General features: G+C 37.9%; 2 protein-coding genes across 2 annotated transcripts; both read right to left on the minus strand.

The window, feature by feature from the left end:
* Positions 1-637: 637 nt before the first annotated feature.
* On the minus strand, positions 638-12,208 carry LOC118269787 (ras-related protein Rab-11A). The gene is made up of 6 exons (XM_035585099.2): positions 11,916-12,208; positions 11,359-11,480; positions 5,508-5,740; positions 5,079-5,194; positions 2,397-2,541; positions 638-1,880 (listed from the first exon to the last, which is right to left on the minus strand). The coding sequence occupies exons 1-5, from the start codon at positions 11,953-11,955 to the stop codon at positions 2,411-2,413; spliced, it is 642 nt and encodes a 213-aa protein (XP_035440992.1). The 5' UTR covers positions 11,956-12,208; the 3' UTR covers positions 638-1,880; positions 2,397-2,410.
* Positions 12,209-12,513: 305 nt separating this feature from the next.
* LOC118269666 (50S ribosomal protein L1) lies at positions 12,514-22,636 on the minus strand. The gene is made up of 8 exons (XM_050706984.1): positions 22,504-22,636; positions 22,373-22,425; positions 21,985-22,115; positions 21,397-21,610; positions 20,615-20,782; positions 15,277-15,510; positions 13,085-13,182; positions 12,514-12,724 (listed from the first exon to the last, which is right to left on the minus strand). Exons 1-8 carry the CDS (start codon positions 22,520-22,522, stop codon positions 12,592-12,594), a joined length of 1,050 nt encoding a protein of 349 aa, XP_050562941.1. The 5' UTR covers positions 22,523-22,636; the 3' UTR covers positions 12,514-12,591.
* Positions 22,637-22,715: the final 79 nt, after the last annotated feature.

Raw genomic sequence — 22,715 nt, forward strand, 5'->3', positions numbered from 1 at the left:
TGTAATTTTTGAACACGACATAAGTATTGTTGTATACGTAATCTAAGATTTTGTTAGATAATAATAATACCTGCTGCCATGCTGTGAAGATAGGCGTGAGAGCCCAATTATTCGGATGACGAAATTCGGTAGACAGGAAGGTAAATGGTTTACTTGTGATGAGATTTTTAAATGTTGTTCTCATAACAAATTAAAGGATCTTTTTAGACTTGAACGATTTTTCTTTCTTACTTTTAATTTCCAAGCGTCGTTCGGTATTACCCTTTATAATATCACATTATTAACTTAATACAATATTATCCATTCTTATTCTGGAAACCAACTAACTCCATAAATACAGTAAATATTCTTACTGTACTAAATTACTTATACGAATAAACAAAACAGACTTTGGACATTACTATTAAAACGCAGATCGCTTGTAGCGTCCCAACACGAGATACGTCTGCTTATTAGAGATCACTCCTTATAAGAAAATACCGCTTTCATATCGGTTTAGAATTAGGAGCAAAAGTGAGACAAATAGACGATGACACACCTAGCATCGAAAGGTGTAAACACCTTCAACTTATTAAAAAATTGCTGTAAAACATCAACCATGGTTTAAAATCTGCGAGTAAGCAAAGAAAACGCAAAGAAATTTACATTATATTTTATTATCTTTGTCTTTAATAAAGTAATTACAGGTAGGCACTAAAAAAATAATCATGCATATTGAAGACCATAATACAATAACATATTTCTTAGATACAACAAACACCGCATCCTCTCTTGAGAAATAAACAGCCAGAGGCTTTAGTGCCGATGTTTAGACATTCGCTGACCAACTAGTAATGGCACGGGGCCGGGAACACAGTGACTGAGTATCGTGTTCCTAGAGCGAATCGAGGGCAGTTAGTAACAATAATATATCCCAATGAGATAGCGAACATCAAGCGTGCTTACAGACTAGTGGCGGGCAGTGCGGGCACCCATCTCCAACAGTGAACCGGTAGGCCGCGCCCCGCGACCAGCCCGAAACAATAACTTCAACATGACGCAAAAATAAACAATAAAAGCTTCAATAAAATGTACATGTCACGCCGTTTCCATAGAAGGCACGTATTCGTAAAAGAAAAAAGGATTCCCTTTTTAAAAAAGCTATCTCGTTACTTAGTAAAAACTACCAGCTAGTGTATTACAAAACAATTAGACGTACTTTAAATTATGAAGCTATGATTTGTGTGCTATTAAACAGTGAACTTTACGCGAATTCAGTTTACCCGCCCAATTATTGCTCATTTTCATAGGAATTTTCGCCTAATACTATGGAAAAAATATATAAATTATAACGGTTTTAGTAACTTTTCATCATTTTATTTATTTTACTAAATAAATAGCATATAACATGAATTATCTACTAACGAAAAATATGGTTTACCCCTAAATAAAAAAGATAAATTCAGGTATAAATTACACAGGTATAGTGTGTCTAGCGCCAAAATTAATAAACTCGGGTGCTTTCTATATAGAAGCATGGTTCCTTTACTAAATTGTGTTATATTGAATCGTCTCTTCACGTTACAATAATTATTATATATTTTTTAACTTTATTCGTTCAGACACTAAATATCAATAATTACACAAAGCTATCTACATGAGCCACTCTTAACCGTTTTGTGTTAGTGTTGCCAGATTGAAATATATGTCAGGCCATAGACAATGTATGGCGTATTTCATGGGTAAAAGATTTCATCTTGAGTGAGAGGCAGTATACTTCTGCACCGGCAACCTAGTTATTATGTTGGTAAACACCATTGTCTGGGAATGATTCGTAATGATTGCATTTCTATCTTCAGCCGCATCTCTCTTTCCGGCTCCGACGACGTAAACTGGACATTCTGAAAAATAAAAGTTTATATTAAACATTCGTTCATTATTATTGTGAGGTGTGTATCTAAACCCGTAGAGTGCAGATATGCGCGACGTACAACGTCTTTCCTATTGTGTCATACCCGTAGACTAGAGGTTAAATGAGGGAGCGCTATGCTTCAGTACCAATGGGCCGGCTAGACCGGAGTGATACCTTGGCCTTACAAAAAACTGGCGTGACACAATGCTTGCGTTGTATTTCGCTGTGTGAGTGAAGTTTATAGCGGACACTAATTAATAAAGGCCGGTAAAGCCGGTAAATCCTCCAAAGTACTGTATAGTCTCTATTGTAGGTGTACATATACATGGGCTACACTAATTGCTTACCATCAGGTGATCCATTTGCGAATATGTCATATTATTATAGTGAATTCTGTTATACGTCGTTGCATTTATTTTGACCTCGCCTTAAGTCTAGCAGTGGATGGAAAAAGGTGATAAAAATTATGATGATGGTGTAAGGATAATATTGTTTAGATACTAACAACAGTTGAGGCGACTACTGGCAGCACTGCTTGCGCACGTTGTCGGTGTGCGAGGGCCGCACGTCCGTGGGCTCGGCGTCGGGCCGGATCACGTCGCCCTCCGGCGGGTCGCGCATCTGCTTCTGAGATACGATCCTGTAGATTTCTGGAATATACACAAAATTTATTAATTTCATGGATATAGATAAATTATTTTCTTCAGATATTGCTGCCTTGTTTTTCGAGTGGTCGCAAGTACGACTGTTGATAGAGTTAGGTTAAAAACATAACCATTGAATTGTGAAATGTATGTTACATTTATTTTATTAGTGGATTTGTTTTGTATACGCCATAGCATGTTATAAGCAAACTAAGATAAAGCATCTCATTTACACGCACAGTCGTGCTCGTAAGTCTTAATATTCAGATTTGCAGGTCATTTCCTTACAGCAATATTTTACAAGACGAGGAAACGTCTGGTGGAGTGTTGAGATATTATAAACTTCAATGAGGCCAACTAGGTGTGGACGTGGACAATTAGTCAGTGATCATGTAAATAGTGCTCTCTCAAAAATAGTACGCTGGTTTAGTGCCAATAATTTATTACTTAATGAATCAAAAACTAAATGCATTAAATTCACAACACCAAATGTTAGACATGTGAAAACCAGCGTGCTAATCAAGGGCGAGGAGTTGGACCCTGTAGATTCAACTGTCTTTTTAGGTATAACTCTGGACGCTAAGCTACAGTGGGCTCCACACGTAGATAAGTTGTCGAAAAGACTCAGCTCTGCAGCATATGCCGTTAAAAAAATTAGAAATTTGACCGATGTAAATACAGCGCGATTAGTATACTTTAGTTATTTTCATAGTATCATGTCATATGGTATCCTCCTGTGGGGAAATGCTGCTGACATTCAGTCTGTCTTTGTGCTGCAGAAAAGAGCCATTCGATCAATTTATAATCTTAGTCCGAGGCACTCTCTTAGGGAATTATTTAAAGAAATTAATATATTGACTGTTCCTTCTCAATACATTTATGGAAATGTAGTGTATGCTCACAAAAACATTAATTTATTCAAAAAGTATTGTGATATACATAATATAAACACTAGAAATAAAAACAAATATATTGTTCCCACTACTAGACTTAAGAAAATAAGTGGTTCGTTCAGATGTCAATGCATACGCTTTTACAATAAAATTCCCAGCGATATTCAAAGTTTGAGCCTGAATAAATTTAAAAATGTTATTAAAGAAAAACTGTATAGTAAAGCTTTTTATAAAATTAAAGACTACTTAGATGATAGTCAGGCTTGGGAGTGAGCCGCTATAATGTCCACACAGGTCATGTTGACATGTTTGTAACACAAGTTACATTTTTATACAATTTGACATGATATACATTAATATCATTCGATATTTTTTATTTTTATTTTTATCATATTATTTTTAAAATTGTTAGTTTGAGGACCGTGCGAGAGTTTGCCTAGTCATTTCACTTTTAGTTAATTATGTTCTGACAGTGTGAGCATTTGTGTGGCCTACCCAAATGTTCTTTTGGTAGGTATTGTTCGTCGGATCATTCAGCAACAGCCGTCAGCTGAGCTCATTGTAAACTGACACATGCGTGCTGCCATCTGAACAGGTCCGCTCAAACTGCTGTGGTTCTTTCCTCAAAAGACCACTACAGAATAAACTTGCACGGTTCTCCGACATCTTTAATTGATTTTGTCTGGACTTTAAAAGAGACTATGACCTCTGAGTTTGTTTCGGCATTTCTTCTCAGAGTAGTCGGATAGGAAATGCCGGCCTCATCTAGCTATTTGAAATATTGACGTGTAAAAGTGTTATTTTATAATCTATTTACAGAAATAAATATCATTTATCATTTATCATTTATCATTTAGGCACTCCATTATCGACTGCAAACAATATCTAATTTCTTTTTTATTATGTTTTCAGGCGACTTGTTGGTATTTGGAGTAGAGTTTCTTTGATCATAATAGATTGGTGCTATCTAATACATTTAGACATAAATAAATAACGAATTTAAAACTCATAACATAAAAACGATAAAATCCTTTTTTTTAGCATTCAAAATACAATGCTATCGAAATCAAATACTATAACTATATGGAACATATTTCCTTTGTCCGTATCAGCAAAACAACAGAGCTGACATATCATTTATCATTTGACCTTACTACCGCATCGAGTGAAATGACCCCAAAATAGTTGACATTGTAATTGCGTGGCAGAGAGGTCTAAATATAGAAGGTGACGGACCGACGGTGTAACGACGCCCCAAACTGACGGACGGACGTTGACTTATATCGATTTCATCCACCGTGTAACTGTTTGGTGTTATGTTGACAGTTTCCATATATGGATAACAGGTTTTAGATAAAAATAATATTGTATTTCGTACATAAATACAACAAATTCAAATGAATTTTTTGATACGACTTTTTATCTACGTTTCGCTCATTTGTAAACTAAATAATGCAAATGAAAAATTAGGTATAATAATATGCAGATTTTACAAATATTGGAAAATGCCATAGCTTGTTGCTTTTGCCTAGCCATTCTGACAACCGCGCTGTCTATAAAAAGCCCTTCAAACAAATTCCACGATTCCCTTACATTTAACATACCCGTGTTTAATTAAGTGGGAAATATGAGTTAACGAAGTGTAATTACCAGTTAGAATGTTCTGGAATGCAGGCTCGACGTTAGTTGAGTCGAGAGCGGATGTTTCAATAAAACTAAGACCGTTCCTTTCTGCAAATGCCTTCGCTTCTTCTGTTGGGATGGATCTGTGGAAGGTTGACAAACATATTTAAAAATACAGAAAACAATAAGTATTCTCGACTTTCGGGCAAGCTTGAGTCTAAATATGTTTCGAGTCACAATTTTGGAACATCTCGTAGTTGAAGTCTGCCTTCACGCAAGGTCTTATATTCCATTTATCTTAATACTGTATACTGTCTCATTCATACTTGTGACGTGAGCAATACGATTATCTGTGAGAAATACCGTCATGAAGGCATCATCACTATCAAATAGATAGGAAAGAGAGAAAAAACAATAACAAAAATCTATTGTAATCTGAAAAAATAATGGCCTTACCTGAGGTGCCTAAGATCGCTCTTGTTACCGACAAGCATGATCAATATATTCTGATCAGCGTGATCGCGGAGTTCGCGCAACCATCGCTCGACGTTCTCGTAGGACAGATGCTTGGCTATGTCGTAGACGAGCAGCGCGCCCACCGCACCGCGGTAGTACGCCGACGTGATCGCGCGGTACCGCTCCTGCCCGGCCGTATCCCATATCTGGGCTTTTATGGTTTTACCGTCCACCTGGGGACAATATAAAAATACTGTTATTACTGCTATAACTATAAAAACATCACTTATAGTTGGAGTAAAATAAATAAATTGCCATGAAAATTGGTAATAGAATTTTATGTTTATACTTGTGTGCTCAATATAACGATTATTTCATGAGCACTACCTCCCTAAAGGGAGTAATCTGGTACGCCAGGACCTATTAACAAATATTAAGTTGTAGGTCAACTACAACTTTAATTAACAATCTTGCAAATTAGTAACAAAAGTAACTTGTTAATTGAAACCTTTAGTAGTGGGTTAAAGGTTCTAATTAGTGGAACCAATTAACTATAACAAAGGCGCCATTAACATAGTGAAGCGGTACGAATGATTTCTTGTTACCGTTTTCTTTACAAGTATTTTCCTAATACATAAACTACATGTGTTTGTTTGTAACAAAAGAAGCGTTAGGGGAGGTCGTTACCCCTCGCGACGTGGCCGCCGACCGAACCGCTAGCCGACCCTTTGTTACTACGGACTATTTACTTTCTTTATAGAGCGTTATTTTTGAAACATTAATAACCTTTTTATCTCTGGAGGTGAAGGCTCTCATGATTATGGACGTCATTAATTTTTACTGTGAAAGTTAGAAATATCGAAAATATACCAAACTTAGCTGTTCAGTGTCTGATAGACCATACTATATCTTTGAGACTGCAGATTTTTTCCTAGCATTTATTTTTTAAGCAGTCTGTAAATTGATCTTAGATAATATCAATTTTACTTTCACTCCTGAAATAGTCCATATTACATTACAATTCAGTTTCAGTTTAGCTTTAGAAAACTTTGTTTATTTGTATTGACAGTTATTTTGTGTGTCCAAGCATTGATTACGGGAACCTTTGGCCGTCGATACGATACCTAATCATTAGTTAGATTAGATTTAATCACTAGATTACAAGACTCTCTAAGTACTAAATGGAAACCAAATTGAACAATAGAGCTTGAAGGATAAAGAAGTGAAGTGGTTGCTCACTGCTTAGGTATAACTACAAAAGTCAGGTTCATACGAGACCTTGCTTTTAATAATTCCCAAACCCAGAACCTCGGCTTATTATACCGCCAAGTCTATTATATGCTAGCTATGAATTCTGCGGGTTCTTTTTGTAAGACCAAATAATAAATCACATTGGTTAAATACGATCAATAGCGCAGTCTGCCTAACGGTTCATCGCATGGGGTCACTGGTATACCGATGTATACCGTATGTACAATAATTGTACATGTGTTGGCGTATGACGTCACGCCTCTATGACTACGACTGTCCTGCTGCAGGAACAACAAACCATTTTGAGAAGTGCACCGTTATACGGAAGCTGTGTAAACACAATGCTTATTAAATTCTTTAGTAGGAGACCGAATTTGTTATATTTCCGTGTAGGAGAACCAATATTTTGTATTGAAAGGCAATTCTAGTCAAATATGAATAGATAGTTACTTATTGTAATAATGTAATGTAACATTTTGACCGAAATTAATAAACCATCAATCCTTATTCTGAAGGATTTTTGGCATTCGTTGTAGGTATGGAGTTTCTATTATTAATTTCCTTACAATTCTCATTTAACGTTTTGTTAAACTAATTAGTTTTCGTTTTATAAAAATGAAGGCTCACCCAAGTTGCTCATAATTTATTTGGGCTAATAATATGCTTAACTATGGGTGGTGAAAAGTGGGCGGACGTATTCTAGTTCATAGAATAAAATAATTATCAACTTGAGTTGTGTGCGTAATTAATTCTATTGTGGTAAATAACATTAGAATATAATTTTTGGAACACAAAATTTCTTTGTTTTACCTGGAATGGAAAATTGCCGTCCTAACTATCGCAGTTGTTCTAATTTTATTATTAAACTTTTATATATAATTTACAGTAGATTACAATAAAATTTCATTATGACGCTAACACTGGCGTTGTAGATGAATTCTTTCTTAGCTCGTGTAGTGATTCATTGACGTAACTGAGTAAATACGGAGGTTTAATCAAATATGAGTCAAAGCAAACACTCGACAATATCGCATATGTTTTTAATTCTTCAGTTATCAATTTTGAACATTATTATTTTGTAATTAAGTTTGAAAATCAATTTGAGGAAGGTCTGTAGTTACCCATGTTACATTATACCTAAAACAATGTATTCTACAATGCAAACCAGTTGGATTTTATAAAGGTTGATTTCAGATTATTGCTTTATTACATTTTATTGAACGCAGTATAACAACCGTGATTGCGAACAGTTTTATGAATAAGTTATGATATGAACGATCTACATTAGTTGCACGAAGGTAATTTTCAAAGAACAGACAAGGTATCTCTATCTGCGCATTTCACTTTCGACTGTGATAAAAATAGAAATCGACGTTTGAAATAATAATATGTAAAGCAGACTGGGTAATCTTACGTTATTTCGGTTGGTTATGTAGAAAAGAAATGATGTTATGGCTGTTAATTGGTCTACGAAGGGTTACTGTTTGTTGTCAGCTGGTGAGCTACTGATATTTTGGCCATTGTTCCATGCAATGAGGTAAAATGTCACTTTAAAAATTTACATTGGTACTATGACAGGTTTGCTATATTTTAACTATGGTGAGACATACTAAAAGGCAGTAGGCTGTGCGGTCGCCGCGTCTGCACATGCTACTGATGATGAAGAGTCCCACTATGAGTCGCAACTAGTAGAGCTTCCCTCCATTAATGTACGTGAGTAAACAGAGATTTTTAGTTAACTATTACAGGTATTCCTATGAAAATCCTTTACCATTAGTACCATTCTTAGTAACAAATGAACAGTAAAATTGATAAGGAGTGAATCTTTTGCCACAAAGTCTCTCTTTGTAAAGACATAGTGAAGAACTAAAGGATCAACGTACAAAGTAAACCTGACAGTTCCATGTAATAGGAATAAATCTTTGACCTTTGAGACGACGTGTGCTAAGCCGATTATAGGTAGTTAGGTACCTAAGGAGGTTATTGATTTAAGAACGTCACAACTACTTACTCTACCTATGGTATACAGTTATGGACTTTTACAAAAAGCTAAGTCAAATGTATTTGTTGCGGAATTTAAAGGACCTAATAAGCCCTGTTGGATGCAGATTGTTTGCGATCAACCGATTTGGAAGTAATTGTGGGAGTTATACATTTAGCATTGAAAGTCATGTACCTGATACATGTTGAACCTATGTTTTAGATAGTGTGGTGCCATCACCTGTTTAAGTTTTAACTGTTTAGTTCCAAATCTGTGATTATAAAGTTGTTTTTGTGTAGAAGTGAACCGGTCCTCCTATTCCTATCTGTCTAACTTTCATCAAACTTTATCGCTTTTTAATAAAGTCGAAATGTATTGAAGAAGAATAATTATTCATGCTGTCTTATGCTAACACTAAGCCCTACTTACCTAAACAGATTTAAAATATGAAAAGCTAAAGTATCCTGTTACCTCATTATCCAAAAAAGTAATTATTATTTAATAGCATTGTCTTATCATAAATAAATGCATACAGACATGATAAGCAATAGAACAAGGCAATGTGCATTGATCACCAACCCATACTATCAGCTGATAACACACAAAACGATTATGTTCAAATATTTTAAATAGTAGATAACTAGATACACATTATGTTGCTACTTCAAATATTCAAATTATGACCAATAAATACTGATAAGTAATATGCCTGATTAATTTTCGATACAATATCCTATGGTATTGTATGGTATGGTAATGCTGGAAAGCCACAAATATCGTTTGGTAGTGAACATCATAAAAATATAACTAAATATCCCATGAAAAAGAACAAGCTAGAAACTCAAAAAGTAACACTCATCAATATGTTAAATAATATAAAATCCCTATTAATTAAAAATATGTATACTGACTGAACAATGATTCACATAGATTCTAATATTCCTTTTTTAATACAACAGGAAAGCCACTTATTGTTCAATTTATTTTGAAGTAGGGAAGGATGCTACAAAATTAAAAGCATAGTTTCCATATTTATTCCAATATTGGGAAATTTATTTTTCCCATCCAATCTATAAATGACATCAGTTAGATGGCAGTCCTTTTTTTGGGGATTAGGGGATAAAATTCCCACATTTATTATCTATTTAAATCTCTCCCCTATAGTAACAGTACAATAGTTTCTGTTATCTGATGAAATCCAATTCAAATTAAATACAATCAATTGAACATAATTGGGCCATGAGATTACATTTGATTAACAAGTGATTCAATTACAATAATTTGATTACTTTAACTATTTAAAGAGCTACTGCTAATATTTTAAACTGATATTGAAATTTTATTAAGTAACAGGTTTTGACTTTGATCAACAATAAAATTTAATGATGGATGATCTTTTTTATTTGTTATAATAATAATTTATAATGATTGATGTCTTACTTATTTGAGTAACATTATATTTATTGATATTCTATTGCAAAACAAGCTGTCAATTTGCAATAATGAATTTAGGCTACATTAGCAATATTTTTCAATGATTGCTTAGCCAACAGAAATGTTACAGTTTATAATTAAAAAGTTTGAGAAACTAGTAAAAATAATGCTCCATTGATCAGGCAAAATAAAATAAATTTAAACACAGAGAAGAATGCACTATATTGAAAGTAAAAACACAAAATAGACGAATAGTCTTGCAAAAATGTTACCACCGAGATCTTTATTATTTTTTTATTCAGAATGCCTCTCTATTTAGTTATCTCCCATCATAAACAAACTCAGTGAAGTTAGAAAGTCAAGATATTATCATTGTTGTTAAATTCACTTGTGGGTGAAGTAATGAACAATGGCTACCATTTTTTACTGTGTGAACGAATAATTTAACTGTTTATTTTGTGTATTAGATGACAAATCTAAAAGCAAACATTTATCTTATTGTAACAACATTAAATTAATGTTGGTTTAAACAGCTTTTTTTCAGATGTTAAAGTGAGCATCTAAAAGAATACCATATTTTCCATTCCATAGAAGTTTAAGTGGTTAATTAGAATTAAAACTCTATGAATTTTCTATACTTTTGTGTAATTAGTAGAATGCAGCTATAAATCTGTTCTCTCATATTTAAAAAACTTTATCATATTATTATAATACACAAAATAAAATTACCTACTAAATTGTATTTTGTCATTGGTGACAAAGAGTAGGAAATCAATGTGCTATTGTTACAATTATTGTAGCATTAGGTACATAATATGTATAGTAAAATTCTAGATAAAACTTTAACAATATGTCATAGTGCCAAGTTATATGACAATGTAATAAAAATGTGTCATGAATATTCCCATAAATATTTTCCAATATGAGATGATAAGTATCCATGATAAAATTCTTACATTAATGATAACTAAAAGAATTTAAGTAATGTATCAAAATTCTTTGTCTCCTGTCTGTTAACTACTACTATACCAAATAAACACCATAGAAAATAGTTTTCTTCAAAAAAACTTGTAAATATTCAGAGAATAAGAATGAAAACACAAAGGGAATACTGTCTAGTAAGACTGGAATATTAGCATCCAATTAACATAAGCTGTGATACATAAACAATAAAAAAATATTTACCTCTATACTTCTTGTTGCAAATTCCACACCAATTGTGGATTTAGACTCTAAGTTAAATTCATTTCTAGTGAAACGTGATAGGAGACTGCTTTTACCGACTCCAGAATCACCTATTAGGACAACTGGAACAAAGAAAAATTGCAAACATTATCATATGCTTGTTTTACATGAAATACATGTTTGTATCAACATTTTTCTGTTAGAATCGTAACAGTTAATGATTAGATCATACGTGAGCTGGAAGGTGACTCACCGAATACCTAAATTTTACGAGAAATCGATCGATGTGACTCAATCAGCTGATGAGTTACTAACTTACTTGTTTCCAAGCAGAATCACATTAAAACATACAGTTAATTACACTTACAACTTCTAAAACACAATATTAAGACTATTATAATACAAAACCAAGAGGAAAATCATATCAATCACTTTTTTCCTACGTCATTCAGAGATGAAACAATGGTTTTGAAAAGTTCCATTTCGAAATCAAATATCTCCCCTAAGATATTAACAGGAGCATTAAGATATACACTCCAGATTAGAAATAACGTTACCTTTAAACAAATAATCGTATTCGTCCTCTCTTGTGCCCATTTTGATTTATCTAGAGCTCTCTTCTAATCGACGTCAAAATCGGTCAACTATAAAACGTCAAGATGAAACGTAAACAAAAATAACTGGAGACACAAATATCACAGTTTTTATAAACACTGCACAGTTTCCGGATTATCACTTTTGGGTAAAGATTAATTAGATTTATACAGGTTTCAAACTATTAAAATCCTAAATTGTCATAGGGACAAAATGGCGGATTGTTTTATTACGCCCCTCTAAGGTACGTTCGAAAGTTATAAACAAGATTATTTTTAGATTAGATTAGGATACTGAAGTTTATATGAATAAAATAAATATTTGATTTTTAAGTAACTTTGAACTACATTTAAGTATGTAATGATAGAATTAATCAAAATAATAGTTCTTCGAAATGGTAAAATATTTTTAAAACTTTGATATAAAATTATTTTTACCTTCCGTTTACTAGTTTCAGAACGCACTTTAGAATTGTTGACGGGTACGTGACAAGCTGCCAACATACAAAATGCGTTCAAATTTTGCAGAATAAAAATACGTTCGGAAATAAAAAGAAACAGGTTCAATAATAATTATTTATTTTTAATCTTTATTTTACGAATTTTTACAACTAATATACTACAACACTTATTAAAACTATTACGCAGTAGCAGCGACTGCTTCTCCTTCATCGTCGCTATCATCTTGCACTTCTTTAGCCAATGTTTTATCAACATAAACAAACGGGTCAATCTTGAGCTTTTCCGGGGATGGTGGGCTAACAATCAGACATCTGAAAACAAAATTCAAGAAGTTAAATAAAGAGTTATCATCACTTCCTTAAAATAATATCTGTTAGACTAATCAACTACCTAAACATTGTTGATTGTGTGACAAGGAACAGTTTCAACAATGTCGATGTCTAACATAACATGTCGCTCGACAAATGTTCCTAGTGGAGACGAGGCTTAATGCTGTCGTCGTGTCAAATTAACGCAGTAATCGTCGATTTTATGAATAACTATTTCTGTCATAAATTCACAGCTAAATTGATCAGAGTATGATGAATACAAATCCGAAAATATATGATGCAGAACTTGCGAGTATTCAAGGGCAACTTTTTTAACTTTGATTGTTTCAACTTTGAACATACCTTGTAATGAAAAGACCATCGCGTTTCGGTCGTGCTGACTGCAAATCTTTAAGCAAAGCTTCTAGGTTTTCTGCTACCAGTTTAGGGTCCATATTCAACTGAAATCGAAAATACATTAAAATATTATTTTGAAAAGTAAATAGGAATGGGCTTTTATTACCATTGACTGATTGATTTTGGTACAAAAGAAGTCCTTTATATAAAAATAGAGACTTATATACAGGGTGACTTTGAATTCGACGTATTCCTCTCGGGAGGTGATAATACAACTAATTTCCTACAAAAATAGCCCTGAGGTCCTTGGGCGGAAAGTGGCTAGTTTCTGAGATATTCAACATTTTTGGTTTTGGTAAAAATATCCCGAATTGATTACAAAAACATCAATAAATAAAAAAATACTGGTTGGATTTTAGTTATTTTAGTTTTAATCAGTTGCCAATACATCAGTTATCATTTATAAATACTAATAATGGCAGAAATATCATTCGTTTTAAAATAGCAAGTAATTTCCTATTAAATTTTGTTTTGTTTCACTAATTTGGTCAATAGATAGCTGGATTTATTTCGAAAAAAATATATGACACTAAGCGTACAAACTATTAGAAAAACTTCCTTGGTTTATTAGCTACCCAGAAACGTAAAATTATTTACAATATTCCCAAAAACAAATGAATTAATTGATGATAAGTAGAGTGTAAAGAGAAAAGCGCAATTTCAAAAACATCTTAATTTGCAAAATTTTGTTCAAAATGATCTTCCCTACGACGAATACATGCCCGAACACACTTCCTTATCCCTATGACGTTCACTCTTGGGCTGAATATGCGTTTTATTTCGTAATTTTCTTCAAATATGTTTCAGAGAAGAATTACGATACACGGCCAATTCCTTCTGTATAAACAAGGGACTTCATGTAAAAATCAACCGGCGTTAGATTCTGGACACCGCGCTTACCATGTAGTTGGACCGCCCTTCTAATCCAATGCCTGAGAATCAATGTTTTCGCCCATTGCCGCACAGTAGTTCGATAATGCACTTGACAATCGTCGTGTGGAATAAATTCGTCAATCAAATTAATAAATTGATTCAATAAGTAGAATAAGTTCATTCATCTTGTTTCTAAATTCAAATTTAAAACAATGACCCTAGCACATTCCTTAAATTTTTTTCATAATTCTTACCATTTAAATTGTTGGATGAAAAGTAGGGTCCAATCAAATTATTATTTATGATACCCCTGCAAACATTTGAATTAAAACCGCGATGCGCTAACGATGGTTTACTTTTTTCGGATTTTGTTGACTTTTTTGTGGCTAATAATGGATAGATATTGTGATAGTTTATCCAGCGCACTATCGAACTACTGTGGGGCAATGGTTGGATGCTTTGGTTCCCAGGCGTTGTATTGGCATGGGGGTCCAACTACATGGTAAACGCGGTGTCCAGAATCTAACGCCGGTTGATTTTTACATGAAGTCCCTTGTTTATACAGAAGGAATTGGCCGTGTATCGTAATTCTTCTCTGAAACATATTTGAAGATAATTACGAAATAAAACGCATATTCAGCCCAAGAGTGAACGTCATAGGGATAAGGAAGTGTGTTCGGGCATGTATTCGTCGTAGGGAAGATCATTTTGAACAAAATTTTGCAAATTAAGATGTTTTTGAAATTGCGCTTTTCTCTTTACACTCTACTTATCATCAATTAATTCATTTGTTTTTGGGAATATTGTAAATAATTTTACGTTTCTGGGTAGCTAATAAACCAAGGAAGTTTTTCTAATAGTTTGTACGCTTAGTGTCATATATTTTTTTCGAAATAAATCCAGCTATCTATTGACCAAATTAGTGAAACAAAACAAAATTTAATAGGAAATTACTTGCTATTTTAAAACGAATGATATTTCTGCCATTATTAGTATTTATAAATGATAACTGATGTATTGGCAACTGATTAAAACTAAAATAACTAAAATCCAACCAGTATTTTTTTATTTATTGATGTTTTTGTAATCAATTCGGGATATTTTTACCAAAACCAAAAATGTTGAATATCTCAGAAACTAGCCACTTTCCGCCCAAGGACCTCAGGGCTATTTTTGTAGGAAATTAGTTGTATTATCACCTCCCGAGAGGAATACGTCGAATTCAAAGTCACCCTGTATAAAAAGATATGTTAAAGTGAACCCACCCTTCCAATAGGAACTTCAACAAATCCATAGTTTTGTTGATGCTCATCCTTCAACACTCTGTACTGGACTCCTCCAGAAAACTTCTTCACCAATGCTCCAAGATTATTGTCTAAAGTGCCAGCTCGCAAGTTGGGGAATCGCCTCTTCATCAAACCTCGAATCGGCACCAAGTCTGTGAGGACATTGGGATGCGCCAGCACGTAGTCGTAATCACTAAGCTTGATTTGACCTTCCTAAAACAACATTAATAAGTATAAGTACATAAAATATACAAACTACAAAAATTATCAATTACAATAGTAGGGCGATAGTTTACAAATAGCGTGTGGTATCCTACTTCCAGTCGTTGTTGTCGGTTTTCGAGAGAAAACTCTTTGCTCGTCAATATGAAACTTCGTCAGAACCCTCAGTACGAGTTTGTTTTACGTTAATCGAAAATGAAATGAGCGCGCGTCTGATTGGCCGGCACTTATGAACCAACCAATCAGAGCGCCGAACACGATCTCGTTAAACGTAGAACAAATTCGTACTAAGCTTTCTGTAGATACTCTTTATGTAGACATGTAGCGAGAATATCATCCGTCGCGTCGTTTACGTGCTATGTTATAACGAGAATATCATCCGACGCGTCGGTTACGCGCTTCGCGCGCTAACGCAAGCCGCGGCGTTCCCACCGCTCCTCACGTCGCCAGTCGGCCCTACACGCCCGTAGTGAAAGCACATGCGCGCGCGACTGCGTCGCGCGGCGCCCTACCTTGTACCTAGATTATTGTTTGAACTATATTACTGCTGTCTGTGTGTTACCTAATTGTGATTGTCACTAACTGTGTAATTATAATATAATAAACTTTTGTACATCCATTACAAAAATTGCGCCCAACTCGTGGCTCGTGCTCGAAAGTACCTACGCGAGTGCGAACGTATTCCACGCTCCGTTGAAGTCTGTTGTGTACCTACTGTACCGAGGCTGTAACCGTCGTGTCTCGAGAAGATGCCGAAAACACGCGGACAGACGGCCATCGAGAACCGCAGTAGTGATAGTGACGAAGAGTTCACGGATACGCGAGTGGCGGGAACCGCCGCGGACGACAACATGGCGGCGGCGTCACCTACCACAACGGACCGACGCGATACGAATATGATCACAATGTCGGAAGACCAGCTATCTAGGATCCTGGCCAGCGTGATGAGGGGGTCGACTCAACCTCCTGCTGCAGGAGTGCACGCGGTGCACACTGCGCAGAGCAATTTTACCCGGTGCACGGCTCGGTTCGATGGAGCCGCCTGCAACGCCGACGTCGTGGAAGCGTTCATCGAGAGCGTGCTCGTCTACAAGGAGTGCGCAGGCGTCTCGGATGACCACGCGTTACGAGGACTGCCGATGCTGCTGACCGGAGACGCCGCCGTGTGGTGGCGAGGAGTGCGACCTACGGTGGAGAGCTGGGACGACGCGTTACGCCGGCTGCGCTTCATGTACGGCGCGGCGCGCCCAGCCCACAGGGTCTTACGCGACATATTCGCGACAGAACAACAAAGTGAAAGTGCCGACGTATATATTTCGCGTGTGCGTGCTAACATTTCGCGGTTACCATATCCTTTACCACAACAAATGCAACTCGATATAGTGTATGGCCTGTTACACCGTAGAATCCGCAAACGTGTTCCGCGTGATAGCGTAAGTAGTGTCGACTGTCTACTTGAGAGAGCTAGGTACGTAGAGGAGATGCTGGGCGAAGCGAACCAATCTAGTACATCGTCTCACAACAATAATATCGCGAACACGAATTTACGTGATAAAGATAACCCTTCAAATGCGACCGGTAAAAATATTAACCCGCAAACGGCTGCGGTGAAAAATGTTAACCCTCAAACGACTACGTCCGACTCTAGTTCGAACATAGATAGTAGTAGCGCGACTTCTAAACGTGTTAGACCACGCTGTGCACGCTGCAAACGTTTCGGACACACGACGGACGAGTGTAAGTCGAAAGGTAATGAGTTAGCTTGTTATGGTTGCGGTCGTGAAGGCGTTATTCGGTCGAAATGTCCCACTTGTAAAGGCAAGTGCAAGGAAGATACACCAGCCGCGGCCGCCGACGGGAAGGTAAGTTTCCAAAGTGCTTATACACACGATTCCTCCACGTCGCAGCCGACGATAAATATTGAAGTGGCTTCGTTATTAGGTGTCGCTGTGCTTGATACCGGCGCTACCGAAAGCTTAGCTAGCCCCGGTTTGTATGCTATTTTGTTAAAGAACGGGACTAGTTTTACATCGGCCCGCCGCACGATAGGGTTGGCCGACGGGACCCAACATACACGTGACGTGTTGTTGTGCGATACGAATGTTGTAGTACGGGGACGTATTGTACCTACAACATTTATTGTTATACCAGGGGCGGAGAATAGGACGCTTCTCGGACAAGATTTTATTACGAAATCTGGTATTTTGCTTGACCTTCAACGTGGTTGTTGGTACTTTTCAGATTCCACAAAGGTGAAGGTACCCTTTGTGCGCTCTTACAGTCTTATGTCCACCAGTGACGCAGAGCTGATGCAGGTTAACACCACCGGCCTGGCACTGAGAGAAAACGAGGGATCTAAGCTGTCACCTGCTCAGAGGACGCAGCTCAACCAGCTTATAATTTCTAAGGCTGCGCGCTTCGCCACCGAGGGACCAGCTACATCTTACGCTACTCACCACATTCGAGTAGGCGAGAGGCAGGAGCCTACCGCCTCACCACCCTACCGGATGTCGGCAGGTAAGAAGCAGCTGCTGGACGGTGAGCTCGAGAAGCTGCTGCGAGCAGACGTTATAGAGGAGTGTGAGTCGCCGTGGGCCGCGAACGTAGTGTTGGTGAAGAAGAAAGACGGTGGCGTCCGGTTATGTGTGGATTACCGCAAGCTCAATGCTGTGACGGAGCCTGACCGGTACCCACTGCCGCGCATAGAAGACGTGCTTCATGCCGCGAAGACCACCGCCTACATGTCAACGCTCGACCTTCATTCTGGCTATTTCCAGGTAAGTGTCGCGGAAGAGGACCGTGACAAGACCGCGTTTGTTACGCCCTCTGGTACCTACAGGTTTAAGAGAATGCCCATGGGATTGCGCAACTCCGGTGCCACGTTCCAGAGACTGATCGACCGGTTCCGGTCGAACCTGGTTGTACCAGCGCGGACACTCGAGACCAGTGACGGCGCTGTGACGTCCTCAGACCCCCGAGGTGGTGGTAGATCGGTAAGTATCCTAGGCTACCTAGATGACCTGATTGTTCTGTCACCCACCTTCGAACAACACCTCGAGGATCTGGAGGCAGTCTTCGATAGGCTGGATAAATTTAATCTGCGTGTTAACCGCAAGAAAAGTTGTTTTGCCTGTGATTCGGTGCGGTTCCTGGGGCACATTATTGTACCCGGTGGTTTGCAGGTAGACCCGGAGAAGACCTCAGCCATAGCTGACATGCCTGCCCCGAAGAACGAGAGGCAGCTTAAAGGTTTCTTAGCTACGTCAAGCTGGTTCCGGCGATTTGTGCCGAATTACGCCGCTGTCGCGAAGCCTTTAACTGACCTTCTCAAGAAGAATAGCTCGTGGAGGTGGCATGAGGAGCAGCAGGCTGCGTTCGAGCATATCAAGAGGCTCCTGGTCACCGCGCCCATACTCCGTCAAGCCGACGAAAGTAAGCCCTTCTCTCTTAATACCGACAGTAGTAGTTACTGTCTCGGAGCAGTTCTGATGCAGGGGGAGGGCCCTGACGAGAGGCCTGTGGAGTACGCCAGTCGGTTGCTGTTACCAGCTGAGCGCAACTATACCACCACGGAAAGGGAGGGCATCCTTGCTGACTTCCATGACGCTCCCACCGCAGGTCATTTCGGTGTTGAGAGAACCCTGCAGCGCATCAGAGCTCGCTACTTTTGGGTAGGTATGAGAACCTTCGTTGCTGACTATGTTAGACGTTGTGCTGCTTGTCAGCGTTATAAAGCAGACAACAAGAAGCCTGCAGGACTACTGCAGACGCCTGCTGCGACTCGCCGGTTCGAGGTCGTGTCAGTAGATTTGTTTGGACCTTTGCCGAAGACGGCTAAAGGTAACCGTTGGATTCTTATTATAGAGGACGTGTGTACTCACTGGGTTGAGTTATTTGCGTTGGAGACCGCCACCAGCGTAGAGTGCGCTGAGATTTTAATCGGCGAAGTCTTCTTGAGGTTTGGAGTCCCGCGTAGGATGGTCAGCGACAACGGAGTTCAGTTCGTAGCTGAGGTGATGCAACAGGCATGTCACGTGATGGGTATCAAACAGTCTTTGACGCCGTTGTACCACCCGGAAAGCAACCCCGTTGAACGCAAGAACCGGGACCTCAAACCCCAGTTGGCAATTCTGGTGGGGAAGGACCACGCCTCTTGGGATCGCCATCTCGCAGCTATAAGGTTTGCGATGAATTCAGCCGTGACAGCGAGTACGGGGTTTTCACCGGCTTTTCGTACCTTCGGAAGGGAGCTGCGCGCACCATCTGACGTCGTGGCTGATATGAAAGCCATCGTGGATAACGATAATTTCGTACCGAATATTACGCCTTACCTTCGTAGGTTGTCGACAGCGCTTCTAGATGCCAGGGATGTCCATGAGCAGGCCCAGTCCATCAGGAAGAAGTATGCTGATGAAGGTAGACGTACGCCTCCGGATTATAAGGTAGGTGATCTTGTCCTCCTAAAGACGCAGAGTATGAACGACGCAGGCCGTGGACAAACCGCGAAGTTCATCCCTAGGAGAGACGGCCCGTATCGTATTCGGGAAGTGGTAAGTTCCACCACTTATGTTATCGAGGGACTTACGCGAGCTGAACACATTGGACGGTACCATGTGTCACACTTAACGCCATTCGTCGGCGACATCGTGTCTCCGGTTCGTGAGAAGCGCAAGCGTGGTCGACCCCGTAAATTCGATGCTAGTCCGAACGCGAGGGCGCTATGTCCGAACTAGAGGGGAGTGTGTAGCGAGAATATCATCCGTCGCGTCGTTTACGTGCTATGTTATAACGAGAATATCATCCGACGCGTCGGTTACGCGCTTCGCGCGCTAACGCAAGCCGCGGCGTTCCCACCGCTCCTCACGTCGCCAGTCGGCCCTACACGCCCGTAGTGAAAGCACATGCGCGCGCGACTGCGTCGCACGGCGCCCTACCTTGTACCTAGATTATTGTTTGAACTATATTACTGCTGTCTGTGTGTTACCTAATTGTGATTGTCACTAACTGTGTAATTATAATATAATAAACTTTTGTACATCCATTACAGATATTTAAATATTATATACATAGTATCTTCATATCTTGTCTTGTTTACCTGAATTTTCTTAATAAGGTCAGTTCCACCAGCAATCGTGGCTCCTGCGTCTGTCGCCTCCTTGATAAGTTCGGAACCCTTACAGAACGCCAAGATCGTGCGCTCCTCGTCACGCGGGAACAGGTTGGGAAGCAATGAGAGACGGGTGAAACTGTCCATGTAACGATTCTAGAAAAATGAAAACAAAATGTAATTAGGTAAGTACTGTTATTGTCTTCTTGATCAACTGGTATGAGCACTATTATTAGAACTTATGACGGGGATATTTACCATGTTTATTCACTTCAATGAGTGACCATGTCAGTTTAAAAACTTATATGGTATGAGCACGACTACCGAGCCAAGTCTGTAGCTAGTTCGCGCAGCAATCTCTGGCCATCGGATTAGTGCGTGTCTACGGATGGCGAGCAAGGGTAGTTCGCCGCCCGACCAGAACCAGACCGGTACGGCGTTTCGCGTGCGCCTCAAAGAGCTTTTAGAATTGCCAAAATCTTGAGTCTGGAATTGCAATTAGTGCTCCTGCGTCATTGGTCGAGTGATCGGACTAGGGTCTCGGGTTCGATTCCAGAGTCAGGCAAAGTATTGCTAGGCTTTTTTCAGCTTTTCGAAAATTTCTCAGTAGTAGCATGGAGTCTGGAATTGTGCCCAGTAGTAGTAGTATACATTCACCCCTAATACTAGGGACTTACAACATAAGTGGTGTATATTGTACAGTGGCATTATATGCCATAATGTGCACCACAGCCTTCAGGGATAAAAAGGCAAAGTTAAAGATAACAAACCTTTTTAGCAGCAGCCATATTGAACTCAATCTGTGCAGATACCAGAGCATTGGGAACATTGTACATAGTGGGGTGATGTGTTTGTTGGTGGGCCTTTACTGCGTCCTCAGCGGTGTACACTATCCAGCGATAGTACTTTAGTGGGTACACATCATCCTTGGGGATTGGCTTGAATGTGTCATCTAAATGCTTGCTGACATTCGAATGGATGTTCCTGGAATGAGCAATAATTCGATGTGTTTATGTTAAGTACCTATGAGTTTGTTTTCTATAATAAATAAAGTAGTGTGGTGACATATTGAAATAAGAGATCCAAAGGTGGTCAAAGTATTATTAGGCTGTGCTTTCAGACAGTCAGAGTGTTTACCAATTACTAAATTCTTTTTTATAATAATTATAATTATAACTGAATTCCTGTAAAAGTATTGTTATTTTATACCTCCACAAAGTTTTTCAGGGAATAACTTATAACTATGATGTTATGTACCTTTAAGTTATTGTTATGTTTATATTTCTGAGCTGTTGAGAATGTTATGAACCCAGACTGTTTCTACAAGATTTTTTACAGAAAAATGGTTTTTAACTTACTTATTTTTCCCTCTCTGATTGTGTGGAATGAAGCCAACTTTGGTGACTTCCACCTTGACCTTCTTGGCACGGGCCTTTGCCCTGGTACCCTTACGGGCGGCATAGGTCACGGTTGCTGTATGTAAGCTCCTCTGAAAAGCAAATAGGTACAAATATATTTTAATTATAAAATCAACCAATAAATATTATACAAGCTACTTAACACTGCAAGACAGTAAAAATATAAATTGTTATTTATAACAACAATTTCATTCATTATTATAAATTCTAACTTTCAATAAGATTCTTCTTGGAGTCTAGGTTATGAAATTTATATATTAAACTGAATGAATGCAGTTTAAAAGAAAGGTATAATTTAAAGTAGGAAATTATATGAAGTTTTACTTACCAAATTAGTAGTGTTGCTTTTATAAAGTGTTAAAGCATTCGTGAACATGGATCCTGAAAATAAATAAGGATAATGTTTATTTTTGTAAATGTTAGCTTATCCCAATAAATGAGAATTTATGATAAACTTACGGAACATTGTTCCAGCCATGATTAGATTGGTAATTATATCGTTTACTGACTAGAAATAATTAATTTTGTTTTGATATTTCATTAGATCAGTACGATTTTGAGGTTATCCACCAATTATTGACAATTTGACACTTGACACTGACAGCGTTTTTTTACTTATGGCTTCATTCATCCACGTAAAAAATATAAATTAACAACTGATGGGTTTGTAA

The sequence above is a fragment of the Spodoptera frugiperda genome, chromosome 30 (genome assembly GCF_023101765.2).
Source record: "Spodoptera frugiperda isolate SF20-4 chromosome 30, AGI-APGP_CSIRO_Sfru_2.0, whole genome shotgun sequence".
NCBI classification, from domain to species: Eukaryota; Metazoa; Arthropoda; class Insecta; order Lepidoptera; family Noctuidae; genus Spodoptera; species Spodoptera frugiperda.

Bases quoted from the DNA above. Each gene is read 5' to 3' on its own strand.
- LOC118269787 (XM_035585099.2), bottom strand. From the start codon at position 11,955: ATGGGCACAAGAGAGGACGAATACGATTATTTGTTTAAAG. The intron at 5,195-5,507 runs GTAAGGCCATTA...AACCTTCCACAG, and splicing joins AGCGATCTTAGGCACCTCAG to ATCCATCCCAACAGAAGAAG. The intron at 2,542-5,078 runs GTAATTACACTT...TGTATATTCCAG, and splicing joins ATTCCAGAACATTCTAACTG to AAATCTACAGGATCGTATCT.
- LOC118269666 (XM_050706984.1), bottom strand. The intron at 21,611-21,984 runs GTAAGTTAAAAA...TGCTCATTCCAG, and splicing joins AATCAGAGAGGGAAAAATAA to GAACATCCATTCGAATGTCA. The intron at 20,783-21,396 runs GTTTGTTATCTT...TCATTTTTCTAG, and splicing joins ATATGGCTGCTGCTAAAAAG to AATCGTTACATGGACAGTTT.